This window comes from Pollachius pollachius, assembly GCF_949987615.1.
Source record: "Pollachius pollachius genome assembly, chromosome: 19".
Classification (NCBI taxonomy): domain Eukaryota; kingdom Metazoa; phylum Chordata; class Actinopteri; order Gadiformes; family Gadidae; genus Pollachius; species Pollachius pollachius.
Genome location: NC_136952.1, coordinates 6,515,641 through 6,529,740, shown reverse-complemented (window position 1 = coordinate 6,529,740; position 14,100 = coordinate 6,515,641). Strand labels below are relative to the sequence as shown.

Here is a 14,100-nt window from a genome sequence, read left to right as displayed (position 1 = left end):
CATACTGAAAAGAAGAAAAAAAAATCAACATTTTTAGATCTAGTGGGAGCCTGTTAAACTAAATGTGTGGATTACCAAAACACTGCATAAAGCTGCCAGGTCCCTACTTCGGAGTTTCCGAATTAATTTAGATACCGGTAGAACTGGTTTGAAACCAAAGGCACAGGATCTGCTGACATTGATAAGATAAGAAGATGGACTTACATTAGGTAAAAGGTTAAATACCATCAAGATGATTGTCTTTTTTATAGGGTTAGGGTTTTTTACAACAATTTAACACATTTTCATTAAGAAATTATTTGGAGTTGGAGTTGGAGTTTCTTATCCTTTTTAGCCCAGTTCTATTAGTCTAGAGTCAAAGATATTGAAAGGAAGAAGATATGTGTAATATAAATGGATGAATGGCAGGGTTATGCTGGAACATATGAAGAGACTGAAGGAGCCATCGTCTGGAATTGTATTTATTAACAGACATATAAGACATATTGTTCCCCAATATAACTGGCAAAGGAAACCTCCCCTATATTTCAAAACATTTATTCCATAATATTGAAATCATCACTGCAGCTCTGTATTACAATGATAGCATAATGTAATGAGAATTAAAAACATATGCTCACTTGGTACACCAGATCAATCTCATTTACCTTTACCCACCAACCAATATATTTTCACACAAACAAAACAAATGAGACAATCTCTATGCAACCATTCGTTCAGGTACATACAGAAACATGTGTTATGTGTGGTCAATGCATTAATAGTTGTTGAAAACACTTTTGACAAGTCAAATGTTCCTATGTCAGATTGGATGGAATGCAGCCATCTCCATTGAGATCTATTTGTATGTGAAGTTCATCCAAAAGCCTAAACCTCGATGGCCGCATTCCATCAAGTCGTCTCGTCTACACTAGCTATGAGGACAGGTCTGTCATTACCACACCTTCCAACTTTGTCCCGACTACAGAAGAGGAAAAGGACAGTTTCATTCATGTGTTTATAGCAACGTTAACTGAATTAACATGGGCTATTTAATTAGTCTTTAGTGCCTCACAGAATATCGCTGTGAATCAAATGAGCAAAGTCATTCCTTTCCAGCCTCCCCTAAAAACGAGATAGATATACTCTTTTTCGACCACATAAACAGCTAATACATATAAAACAATTATCTTTACTAGCTGTTTAGGTAATTGAATTGTTTTAGTTAAAAAGCAAGGCCAACTTTGTTCAAAGTTTTGTTAAAAGGTGTAAACAAGACATTTTAGAGTCTTTGCCTCTGCAGCCTCAGTTGTCCTAAAAGCTTCAGAAGCCTTCTGCAGCGTCTCCTGGTGGTGCCTAGCTCTACGCCCCAGTGACTCCATCCATGTCCCTCACATGTGCAAAAAAACTAGTAGCATTTCAGACTCTGACGCCCTGGCTCTTTATTCTCAGGTATTATGATTAGGGTTAAACTCACGTGAGTAAGATACCAGTCTGAGTAAAGGTGCATTCATATATACATTACTCTTGCCATTAAGGTGGGCCCTCTGCCGTGGCCCTTTGGTTAGGGGACAAAAAATAAACACATCATGTACAATCTCTCTCTCTCTCTCTCTCTCTCTCTCTCTCGTCTGTACGTCTGTCGGTCAGTCATTCGGGTGGGCTTGATGTTTACATTGTAAGGGATCCATTATATTTCATGTTTCCCTTTTATCCGCTCAGTTTACTGAACAGAAATCGAGGAGGTTGTCGTATTAAGTAGGTATTATATTATGGGTTGAGGGAGGGGTTGGGGTTATACACACGAGCGTGTGATTAAACACGATTCACATATGTTGGTAACCAAACCTGCCTGACAACACGCAGCCTTCATATGCTTTCACACAGTCGGACATAATGCAAGGGAGCCGTTGCATAAAGAAAAATTGCATTTTGCTCAAATGAATCGATGGTGAATGATCCTAAACCGACTCATGGGGCTCAACGCCCAGAATGAAAATGCTGGATAGTGTTGCTGCCAGGGTGCATCGATACAGCATTACCACTAGAGACACAGGAGGAGTATATGAGCACAGCTGCCAAGATGATTACATTTCAGTATTTATAATCAAAGACAACTTGAGGAAAAACAGCAACAGAAATAAGGCAGTGGTACAAAACAAAATATAGAATTAAAAGTCATTCTTCCCCCCCAAACTCTTGTAAACATTTCAACAGATGCCAAAAGCTTCCTCTGAACACTTCCAATATGCATCAAGTTAGTTTTTATCGACAAGGATATGAGATCATATATTCTCTAGTTCAGGTTACAGAGTTAATTAAGCAATTAAATATGTATTTACCTCGCAAATATTGATTTCTATATAATGTACCTCTCATCTATTACAAGCTACAAGTGACATGTTAAAATCAAGACAGTTTATCCAGGCCAAAATGAGCGGGGACAAATAAAATAGAAATTAAATTAATTATTGCCCGATTAAAATATACAATTTTAGCCTGCTACAATGGAAAGGTTAATGATCATCAAAACAAAATAATAATTGAGCTTAAGCTCAAAATAACAAAAATTACTAATATAGCATTGCCTGCTATGAATAATCTACTTTTGCTTTGATTTGACGTAAACAGCGCTGTAGCACTCTGTTCCTCAACAGCCACCAACAGAGCAGATTCGTCTGAACAATCATACAGTCCTCATCATCGTTCCATGGTCCCGTAACACATGGTTCCGTAACACATGGTTCCGTAACACATGGTTCCATAATGCAACCTTTTTTCCCCCCATTGTCATATCACATGGATGCGTTTAACCGGGTAATTGACATACTATATTGTTATTTCTTCCAACTACGTAAAATCAGGCAACGTAGCGGTAACTTATAACTAATGAAATATAAAATGGCCTCATTTTTTTTTGCATGAAAAAGGGAATTAAAGAAAAAGGGAATTAAAACGGTTTTCACATGACAATGTCACATCATATTGATCAAACAAGGTCTGAGATTGGGGTGAATAAAATGAAAACATTTCATGGTCTTCTGAAAGGACAGGTCATTTGGCAGCAACAATGAAGAAAAAACATTTAAATAGCTAAAAAAAAACATGTCAGGAGAACAGTGGAATCATCACTAAAATCATGAGGTCATCATCAAACCAAGATCAGGGGATTCAACAAAGCGCAATGAGTCCACAAATTGTTTATAAAAATGTTGTTTGGAATAGTATATGCAGATCAGATGAGAATCATGTTGTTAAACATCGCGATATTGACAATATTAATTTTGATTACAGTAATTATTTTACCTGAGTTAGATACCTGTAGTCGTTTGAAACAACTAAAACATAAAATAAGAGAAACTGAGAAAGAGTTGCATGGAAACTATGACCAGCAGTCCCTTCCCCACTGGTCACGTGAAGCTCAACGCTTTTACAGCATGGGCCGGTAAGACTTATTAAAGCATGCTCTCTCAAAATAAACTAAAACGTCCATTTGACTACCTCAATATAAACTAGTCTCATCGTGTTGAAGGAGTTAATGGTTAGGCATGTCCTTCAGCCAAGTAGACGAGCCTGTAAACTTTGAAATTGTGATTCAGGTTTGTTTTTTTTTTAAACGTCAACATTTTTTACCCCACAAAAAGGATGTGGAAATAAAAGCCGACCGGTTAGCTAGCCTATCGTTCCACCGAGTCGGCAGTGGACTCCCCCCCGAGTTGAGTTCACTCGGGGGCGCCTCAGAACACATCTGAGAGTGTGCTAGAGACAACAAGCCCTTCGAGCATTCTGCCAGTTATGTTCCAAGGGGGGCGGGACTACAAATGTCTTAAAAGGACGCGGTCATGGACACAACAAACCTTCATACAGTACAGTGCAAGTCAATGTCTGTTTCACAAAAACGAAAAAAAAGGGAGAGACTGGCTCTGGTGGAGTTTCACTCCGTTTACAAAGGGGGGAGGGGGGGGGGGGGGGAGGGGAGACACGAGACAGAAACATCCGCGCACACGACGCACGCGACCAGGCAGTTAATGGGTGAGATGATGATGATGACGACAACGACGACGACGAAGGCCACCGCTGCGTTGCCATGTTGGTTGGATGGCGAGTTGAATACTCTGGTTCTTTTATTACTTTATACTACATCTAGTCCGCCGGGGGGGGGGAATGAGAGTTTTGTGGCGAGAGGTCGAGGAACCAACACTAAATATTAAAGTAGCGTAGTTATGACATATGGTGTGTGGGAGCAGCTGCCAAAGAGCCAGAGAGGAGATGATAAAAGGTTAGAGAGAGGGGAGGGTGGGAGGTAGGGGGTATCTAATGGGGGTAGGGAGAGGTCCTAGGAGGCATCGTCATGGATCTCCTCCAGCACGGCCAACAAGTGCTTCAGGCCGTAGATGTAGCCGTGGTCCTGGCTGTCGCTGGGAAACACGTGGGCAAAGTCTATCATCCTCACCTCCACCTCCCCTCCCTTCCCCTCCGTCGGCCCCGTGTCCCTCCTCCCCCCGGCGCCTCCCCTTCCCCCCTCCGTCTCACCTCCGTCACTCGCTGCTCGCCGCTCCGCGTCCGCTTGCATCAGGACCACTCCGTTGCCGTTGGGCTGGAGCCGGATGTCACCGCCCGCCGGGTCCGTCGCGGCCGGGGGAGCGGCGGGGGCGGTGGCCATGGGCACGCCGCCCCCGCCCCCGCCGCCGTTGTTGCCCCGGCGATGCCCCTTGGCGGCGTGGCGGTAATGCTGCGCGGCCTTCCTTTGGTTGTCGTACTGGTGGGCCAGGCTGAAGCCCGTAGTCCAGCCCTGGATGTTGTTATTGTTGTACTCTGACATTTCCTTCAGCACCCCCGAGTCCGGTCTCCCCTCGTCCCGCCCCCCGCCCGTCGACACCCCCATGTCCCGGACGTCCCGGTCCTCCGCCACCACCTCCGTCCCGGGCGCGGCCACGGGGGACAACCTGGGGGGGGAGGAGGAGGAGGGGGAAGGGTGGCCCTCGTACACGAAGAGCAGGGAGCTGGCGTAGAAGACCAGCTGCCTCTGGGACTGGAACCAGGCCAGGATGCGCCGCACGCGCCTCATGCTGGCCGACACCGCGTCCAGACGCAGCCCCGCGCCGTTGTGGAAGAATTTGGAGAGGCCTGGGGGGGGACAAGGGACACGTTGGCAAACATACGTACCTCACGAGGAAGGATGCACCACAGCGTCGAGGATTAGGGTTTAGATGGAGGAGCGGCCGTTTTGATGTTATACACCCGCGTGGAGAGAAGTGCGTTCAGCTTAGCATTCTAATAAGTTAAGGATTAACTGATGGAGTCTAAGGGTGCGTGCATACCTGGTCCGTATGGTTATTGAATATGATTGTATTTAAAACCGTAGCTTCAAGTGGGACCTCATGACAGAAAGCTGTTAGTGAGGCTGGCTTTCATAGAGACTAACTTCCTATCTCTTTCGTACTGCAGGTCAGACCAGCAGGTACGTACCTTCTTTGACAGTGTCCTTCACCAGTCCCCTCCCGTAGTGCTGGTCGTACGTCTCAAAACTGTCATCGCACACCTTATAAACCTGACGGAAAACATAAAGAACAATAAGAATGGGATAATAATCATAATATTTACAGCTGATAAATTATCGCTTTCATTTATGAGCAAACATAGACTGGAACATTTTCTCTATCTACTGGGTACATAAATACAACACGTTCTAGTAAAGTTACTCCCCCAACACGTTCTAGTTGGGTTACTTCCCCAGCACATTTCAGGAGAGTTAGTTCCTGTAGGAGAGATACCTCAAACCATTACTTCTTAATATAGTTACTTCCTCTAGTAGAATTACTTCCTGTAGGAGAGATACCTCAAACCAACCCTCTAGTAGAATGACTTCCTCTGTAGGACTAGTTACTTTCACCAACACATTGTAGCAGAGTTACATCCAACCAACAACACATGCTTGGAGCTCCATCCAAAAAGGCTATGTTAGGGGGGGCCAAAAATACAACAGGCTAACAACGACCAATCTACTTGACACTCACAATAGCTTTCCGGACGTCAGAACGACGAACAAAGTTATATTGATAAGCCCTTACATGCCATTTCCCAATTGACCCTCTTTGACATCACACATGGGAGGGCCACCCAGATGCATGATGGGTCGCTGAGCCTACCTGTTGGTTCAGTCAACTAGGTAAACTGGTCGCTTAATCTGTCTATCATTTGGGCAGACGCGCCCATGTGTGATGTCCCCAGGGGGTTAATGATAAAACAAAACTGCTCACTGTTAGTAACAGTGTATCGTGCCCTTATGCTAGTAAAACTCCTTAACTGCAATCTACATCTTATTTAATGCACCCTTTCACGATCCTTATACTTTGACCTCCACTTTGCGTCGGAAATTCTCGTGGATTGTTTCTTTATCATTGGAACCCCTATCGGATCGGGTTAAAGACTAATCCCTGAATGAAGCGCATTGTTTATCGAGCACCAATACAAACCACTGTTGCTCAACAGCCACAGACACCAAGGGTCTAGATGACACCGTGGAACCAAGCCCCTTATTTACGATATGTTGGCAGAGGGTGTGGACCGAAGTTTCAACAAAAATGGCCATTTACACAGCTCTGAATGACCGCATGACAAAGGATCTGGATACAAGACAAACATGTTCAGCCCTTTCCAAGGACACTGGTGCGCTGGCTAGTTCAACACATTGCTGCGAGCTCGCTGCACAAAAGGTCATTGTAATGTCAACAAGAGTGGAGAAAATATAACTTTTTCTGAAGATGATCATCTTTGCAGCCAAACTTGTTTAAACTCAATGCAGCTTCGGTACTGGCCTCTGTTAGTCAAGGCAAGTGGGGTCTGCATTTAGAAGGGAGTTCAGATCCACCAATCTTGATTTTCTGACTCATCCCACACAATGTTCGCCTTGCTGTTTTCTGCATAAAATCTTGGAGGGGCCAGTGTCTGGAAATAAGTTTGTTGGGGCCTGCGTTTCTCTGTTTCCTCCGCAATCATGTTGTCATATATTAACGCGATCATTCTGTCAAGTACTTTTCAGCCCACGTTAACAAAACAGATCCAATATGGGATTCCAACAATGTCATCACAAAAAGTTAATGAACTACAAATGTCTCCGTGTGCGGGGCGATGGGGACTACATTTCCCACTCACCCTCATGCCAAGGAGCAGGAAGCCGATGTCCTCCATCAGTGGGTACTTCCAGATCTGCATCTCTCTCTTCTCCTGCGAGGCGAAGGGGTCATAGCTCTGCTGGCCCAGCTTCACGTCCATGATGCACGGCTTGGTGAAGCGCCGTGTCACGTCCTCCAGCTTCAGGTACAGGTCTGAATCACACAGCGAGAGAGAGGGCGAGAGAGAAAGGGGGAGAGAGAAAGAGGGCAAGAGAGAAGGGTAGAGAAAGGGTGAGAGCAAGAGGGCAAGAGAGAGAGAGACAGAGAAAGGGCAAGAGAGCAAGAGGGCAAGAGAGAGAGGGCAAGAGAGAGAGGGCAAGAGAGAGAGAGCAAGAGAGCGAGCGCTTGTTTTACATATTGTATGATGTTGTATGTGTTTGTCCCTTATTAGTCAGGGACAATGCACAGAACAGTAGGACTTAAAAACATGACAGATGTACTGAACGTAGGGTTTCTAGCCTAGCTTCTAGCCTTTGCTACTTTAAAAAAAAATGACACAAAACTAAACATTATAAGGGGAAATACTACACAGCTAGGTGGAGATGTTTTTTCATGGTACACATATGAAAGAGGAATTGGTGGTTAGCACATAGTTATAGATTTGAGAGTAAGCTAATCGCAACAATCAACAAAGAAAAGAACCTAGACTAAAAGTTGTTGTTTGTTTTGGGACATGTCACACTTTAGATGGGACACACGCATCAAACACACACAAACACACAGTGTTACCGTTAGGGCTGTCTGGGGAGCAGCAGGTGCCGTAGTATTTTGGCAGGTGATTCTGGAGCTCCAGCATACACGGATCATAGCAATCCTTAGCATACACCTGGGGAAAACACACACACACACACACACACACACACACACACACACACACACACACACACACACACACACACACACACACACACACACACACACACACACACACACACACACACAGTCAGTGTGTCAGTTCTGCGTTTTTCCTTTATAGAGTGACTTTGCTTTGCCAGAGACTGAATTGGAGATTGGACAGTGACGACCTATAAAGCTAAAAAAAGAAGCAAAAATAAAGACTAGAAGAGCAGATTCTCCTACATTGTTCTGGAGCCACGCTTTAACACCCCTGCATGTTGGCATGCAAAGTAAAAATTACCATGAAGGGTACAGATCGACTTTCAAGTTCCTAGGACCTGGAGGAGGAAGAACTAGACCGTGACACAGCTTTGCTAAATATCTTTGAACTTGTTTGCTAGTCTTAGTCAGTATTCATGATAATCATGGTATTCAGTATTAGGCTTAGACAGCAGGGGAGTTAAAATAATTGCATCCATAAGATTCAACTATTGGACATTGCAATAATGCAAGTCATAATAAGTCATTTGATTGTCTTCCATTGGCAACCACATATATTAGTATAGTCATGCGTTGCCAAGTTATAAATCTATAACTTATAAAGCTATAAATCCTTATTTCAGAGATTTCTTCTTATTCGGCCCCTAATGACATTATTGATATTTTGTGAAACTCTTTTGGATTATTGACCTAGTAAACTATCTAGCGGAATTTGCACTACTAAATAAGATGGTGGATTATTGCACCATCCTTTCTTGCCTATGGTCTAAGAAGGGGGCATGGTGAAATCGCTTTTTTGCTCCCAGCCAATACAATACCAGCTGCCAGCAGAGAAAAGTGTGTGTTGTTCTGTAGATCCGGGTTGCTGCTGAGGCAGACCAACCCGCTAAGCCCTGAAGCAACACGCAGCAGCAACGCTCCGCCTATTGTCTGTGACGTGTGGTACAATGCCAATGTGCATGCCACGCATATGCGGGTGCATTCTATGGGGGAACTGCGAGTGTAGCAATGTGTCATCAGGTCGTTTAACAAGCGGTATGCATGAACCTGTACATGGTGTGTCAACGGTGTGGTTTTAACGTATAAACACGTGTTTAAAGGTTGGTTCTTTGTGTGTAGCACTGTGTTTTGTACGAGTGTTAATACATTGTTTGCTAAGCAAATAAATCAAGCAATTTGTGATGCATGAATGCACAGTCACACACATACCAAAGGTCTAATGTAATGCACTGTGTACAAACAGTGGTATTAGGTGTAATGTAATGCATAGTGATATAAAACAGTTGTATATCACTGGTAGACAAAGTCCACCTAACCCCAACCCTGCTGTGCGTGTGTGTGTGTGTGTGTGTGTGTGTGTGTGTGTGTGTGTGTGTGTGTGTGTGTGTGTGTGTGTGTGTGTGTGTGTGTGTGTGTGTGTGTGTGTGTGTGTGTGTGTGTGTGTCTCCCCTTGTTTCCATTACCTTGGTGTAAAACTGCATCTCTCGTGGACCCCTTGGCGGCGGCTGAAGCTGTTTCAGGACTGTTCCATCCGGGTGCTGTAAAATACCTGCCGCCAAAATAGGGGTAAACATTAGGCAAATCATTTTAAAAAGACACGTCTACGTGTGTGTGTGTGTGTGTGTGTGTGTGTGTGTGTGTGTGTGTGTGTGTGTGTGTGTGTGTGTGTGTGTGTGTGTGTGTGTGTGTGTGTGTGTGTGTGTGTGTGTGTGTGTGTGTGCTTACATGTGATAGCATACACACAGCATGTCTTTAACTGCACATTCCCTTCATGACATCCACGACTCGATGAAGTGTTAAATCCACAGCCCATTGCTCACAGCCATTAATCTCAATAATCAATCCATCGCTGTGACGTCTCCATTATGCCTGAAACTAAATACAACAACTCAACACTCATGAGCCATCATGGCCCTGTGGATTACTTCCCCTTCTTTTCCCAACATGTACAGGTAGACGTAATCGGTCCTAGCACCGAGAGCATCACATCACAGTGCAGTAAATCGGTAGTGACACTTCCATAAACCTTGAAAACAAAACTGCAAGCACGTGCGTTCTGAATCTTTACACGGAAACACAGCAGACCTTCGAAATGGTTTGCAGTCAATCCGACCAGGTAAAGCCTTGAGTGTGAATTTAGATCTGACCATTGGCTGTGACTAGACTCCAGATAGCAGCGTTCAATACAACACAATTTATCGTCTTTTCAGCTTAATATTCCTGACGCTGTCGTTGGGACGAGGGTATCCGCGGTAGAGGACGGATACGGCCCTGAGGGATTACAAATGTACGCTGTACTGCTGTTATATAATGTCCACAACATTATCACAGAGAACTTCCTACTGCGGCGACCACTGTCAGGCCAAAGTGTATCCATGCCCCGTTTCTAGCAACACTTTCACCACACCGTGGAAACAAGATCGCTGTCTTCTCTTCTCTCTATCACTTGGACGGACATTTATCAATTTGTGCGCATGTGAGTGTGTGTGAGATGAAAAGAGAATGACTCATTAGGGATTGCATAGCACACCCACGTTTCGATACTTTCTTTGGCAACTTGCATGTGTTTCACTTTGAGGGGTAGGGTTACAGGTGGCCCCATAAATCGGGATTAATGATCGGGGAGCAAACACAGGGTGAGCCCGGGCTGGTTAATCTCGCGGGGGCAGGGGTATCGCGGCCGTATTTCATGAGGAGTGCCATCTGGCCACAACTGGTTAGACTGAACCCACTGGTTCAACTGATCCCAACCCTCCAACACAAACAGTAACCTGGTACGCAGCCAGCCTATCTGGTATTCACACCAGGGCAACCGTTCAGACGACTTTGACATTAAAACATGTTCAAATCAACCGGGTTGTTTTCCACACTATTGCATTTACAAAGCATTTATTATACTGTAAGTCTTTTGACCTGCAGAGTGAGACAGTTGAGCAGCCAAGCATTTGTTTTAATATGTAACCCTGAATTAATTCACCTAACAAATGATCAAATTCGACCCACTATTGGCTGGTGGTAGGTGCTCATTTTGGACCTCGAAATTAAATAAATCAGTTTTGGACTGTGAAATGTTGACAAATCAGTATGTTTGAAAATCTGATTTCAACCGGTTCCAACTGAATCTGCGTTTAAGGCAAATCAGGTCTGGGATGGTGACATCAGACCATGACCATATAGGGAGGCATATCCGTCCGACGTTTCGGCCGCTCGCTTGCTTATCCCTCAGTGAATAATTGTGCGTCTCCCACATCCTTGACTTTGAACTCTAAAACTTCACCATTTCGTAGGCAATACCTAAACATTGCCTTTTCTAATGTTATATTGAATCTTACCCCTTAACGAATTCAACTGACATCATGACTGCATTTTGAGCTATGTAAATAATGTACAGAGACAGTAAACCCTTTATAAGAATTCCCTTGTCCTGGGCTCGTCTATTGCTGCATCCTGGATAATATTGGATCCACTAGGCTAGAAGGATACATCTGATCAACCATACTGGTTTCTGAACTCTCCCAGTTTAGGTCTACTGATCAGGAACAAAGATCCTCATCATTAGGGAGCAGCAATTCCTCAAAGTTATGCTAGGCTTTTCGCCTATATTTAGTAATTGAAACGGAAAGCAACAGGCAGGTCCTGACTGACTATTACAACATCACAGCTGGATCATTTAAACCAACCTACCAACTGGGCAAGTGTTAGAATAGTTAGCATGAACATGAACCTGCGATATCGGTTGCTCAGAAAGACAACTCGTTGTGACAGTGGAGGCGTGGAACGTTAATGTATCTCAGCAAAAGTTACTGATTGACCAGGTGTTTACCGACCAGGGTGAGCTTTGTACCGGCATCCAATCAATGTCACACATGATAGCATTGCATTGGTAGTGGCTCCTGTAGGAGTCCTTCAAAGGAAGAACACGTCAAATCATATAAGTTCGTGTAGTTACTAGAATGCCCTGGATCCAATGTGGAAACGGCACGCGAGTCGGGCGTAGGGACATGGCAGGTGTCATGGAGGATGCTGTTCTGGTTTGGAGATATCATCCGAGCTGGTAGTCAGGGTGTTCACTCACCTACTTTGTCCACGCCATACTTGTGACCCGCCACCTGGTGGGACAGCGGCACGCAGCCGCTGAGGTGCGACGCGCCCTGAGGGATACCCGTCTCCTCCACAGGGGGTCCTGAAGAGGGACGCGGGCTGAGATTTACCCCAAGGGTCGGGCTAGAGTTTAGTTCCAGTCTGCCCAGGGATAAAGACGACTCCATGCTGGCCTAAAGGTGGCTTTATGGCGTTCATGCAAAATATAGTCTTCTCACACAACAAAAAATAAAAAAAAGAATTGCAACTGTGGAACTTTGCGGATTCACATATTGCTTTTAGGTAAGAGAATAAACCACAAGGTAGTTGTCTAAGTCCTCGTCCAGCAGTCGAGGAGCCTTCATGGGTTCCCTCCGGGTCCGAAGCACAGACCCACGGTGTGTGTGCTGAGCGACGGGGAACCCACCGATTCGACACCGGTGAGAGCGGCGAGGGAGGACATCCAAAGCACTGCTGATTCAATGATTCTCATATCTTGAACAGCAGCATAAATACACGGTAGCCACATCCCACTTCCTCGCTTTTAAGAGCCGTAAACACCCCTCTCCCTTCATCCTCAGTGGAGATCTGCCCCGCTCTCGCTTGATGACACGGATATCCTGGCAGTCATTAGTGGAAACAGGGGAGATTACCTTCCAATCACTGTCCGAAACGCAAGCAACTTTATTTATCCCAGTTTCGATGGCTATCTCGAGCATTATCACATCAGGCACCGAGAGTCCCGAACCTCCCCCGAGTGTCCCCGAGTCTCCCAACTGTTCCCCCGACTCTCATGACATCAGTCTGTCGTGCACCGTTAATCCTCGAGCGCTGTGCGTTAAAAATACGATGTGAAGTGTGCGTTGTCATGTTCAAAACCATCACAAAATACCATGTTGGCAGAACGGAGGTCAATGGCTGTAGACGTAACGAGCTGAGCCTCCTACACTTGCGACACGCTGTTTCGACACTGTCGTAAAAGTCGATCATTTATGGCAAATATTAATTCGATACCTCACGTGACGTCACATCCATGTACTCAATCCTTATCGTATTCAGTGTCGTGGACTCCACTATACAAGCATGTGCATGTCCCACAACCTAACATAGGCCTTCGTGGTTCAAAACACGACGTCATCGACGTCACTCTTCCCCAATCAGTATATGAGAAGAGTTACGAATAAGGACTAGATAAATTAATATATATATAGATTCAGCAGTTTAATTAAACTACATTAAAAAATGAAATATCAACCGAGATCAGGCTCTTCGTTGTATTGGTTCCCAGCCCTTCCCAAAAGGAATGGAAACAAATTGTAGAAATTATCTGTTGGAAAGATCAGCTATTATAATAATTTGCCTAAATGAACAGTAAACATAGTGTTGTTTACAGCAGAAGGCAATTCTGTTGTAATCATCATTGTGTCATTCCTCTCTTCATTTTCCATAGACTGTGCAAGCATACATTATTTGAAGTATTCTTTTATTAAGATTGAAATTGCCAGGAACATAGAACACTCGAAAGAATTACATTTATTTAAACATATATGAATGACCCATCCATATTGACTGAAAAATATGTAGGATGATTGTTATTATGTACGTATTTCTGGTCATCATGCATTATGCATTTGGTACACATGCATATGCTGTTCAGCGTTCAACATATAACAGCGAGTGTACCATCTGAAAGATGGATGATAATTGACTAGAGAGAACTCTAAGTATAACATTATAAAGATTCTTTGACCCGTCTTGGAAAAGTCGATTGGTTGCCTGATGGAAATCCTAATAAAAAAATCACTGTAGGCCTATTACATATTTGACATGCATATACTTCCTGTAAACGTCCATTGACATATATCTATAGTCCCTTTAGTTAATCGTTTTTAAGTTATCCAAGGGGTCCTTCAAGTTTAGTTTAGGCCTACAATAACCTCGTTCCCTGGCGTTCTCGTGGCAACACAGAACGCCTGGAACGAGATGCTCCAAATGAGCGTTATGGAGAGGGGGACGACGAGGACGACGA

General features: G+C 44.3%; 1 protein-coding gene across 1 annotated transcript; it reads right to left on the bottom strand.

The window, feature by feature from the left end:
• Window positions 1-448: 448 nt before the first annotated feature.
• On the bottom strand, window positions 449-12,983 carry ipmkb (inositol polyphosphate multikinase b). Its single transcript, XM_079757358.1, has 6 exons — window positions 12,067-12,983; window positions 9,455-9,540; window positions 7,884-7,980; window positions 7,135-7,307; window positions 5,449-5,530; window positions 449-5,106 (listed from the first exon to the last, which is right to left on the bottom strand). Exons 1-6 carry the CDS (start codon window positions 12,257-12,259, stop codon window positions 4,316-4,318), a joined length of 1,422 nt encoding a protein of 473 aa, XP_079613484.1. The 5' UTR covers window positions 12,260-12,983; the 3' UTR covers window positions 449-4,315.
• Window positions 12,984-14,100: the final 1,117 nt, after the last annotated feature.

Bases quoted from the DNA above. Each gene is read 5' to 3' on its own strand.
- ipmkb (XM_079757358.1), bottom strand. From the start codon at position 12,259: ATGGAGTCGTCTTTATCCCTGGGCAGACTGGAACTAAACTCTAGCCCG. The intron at 9,541-12,066 runs GTGAGTGAACAC...TTTTGGCGGCAG, and splicing joins GTATGGCGTGGACAAAGTAG to GTATTTTACAGCACCCGGAT. The intron at 5,107-5,448 runs GTACGTACCTGC...GTCCCCCCCCAG, and splicing joins GAAGGACACTGTCAAAGAAG to GCCTCTCCAAATTCTTCCAC.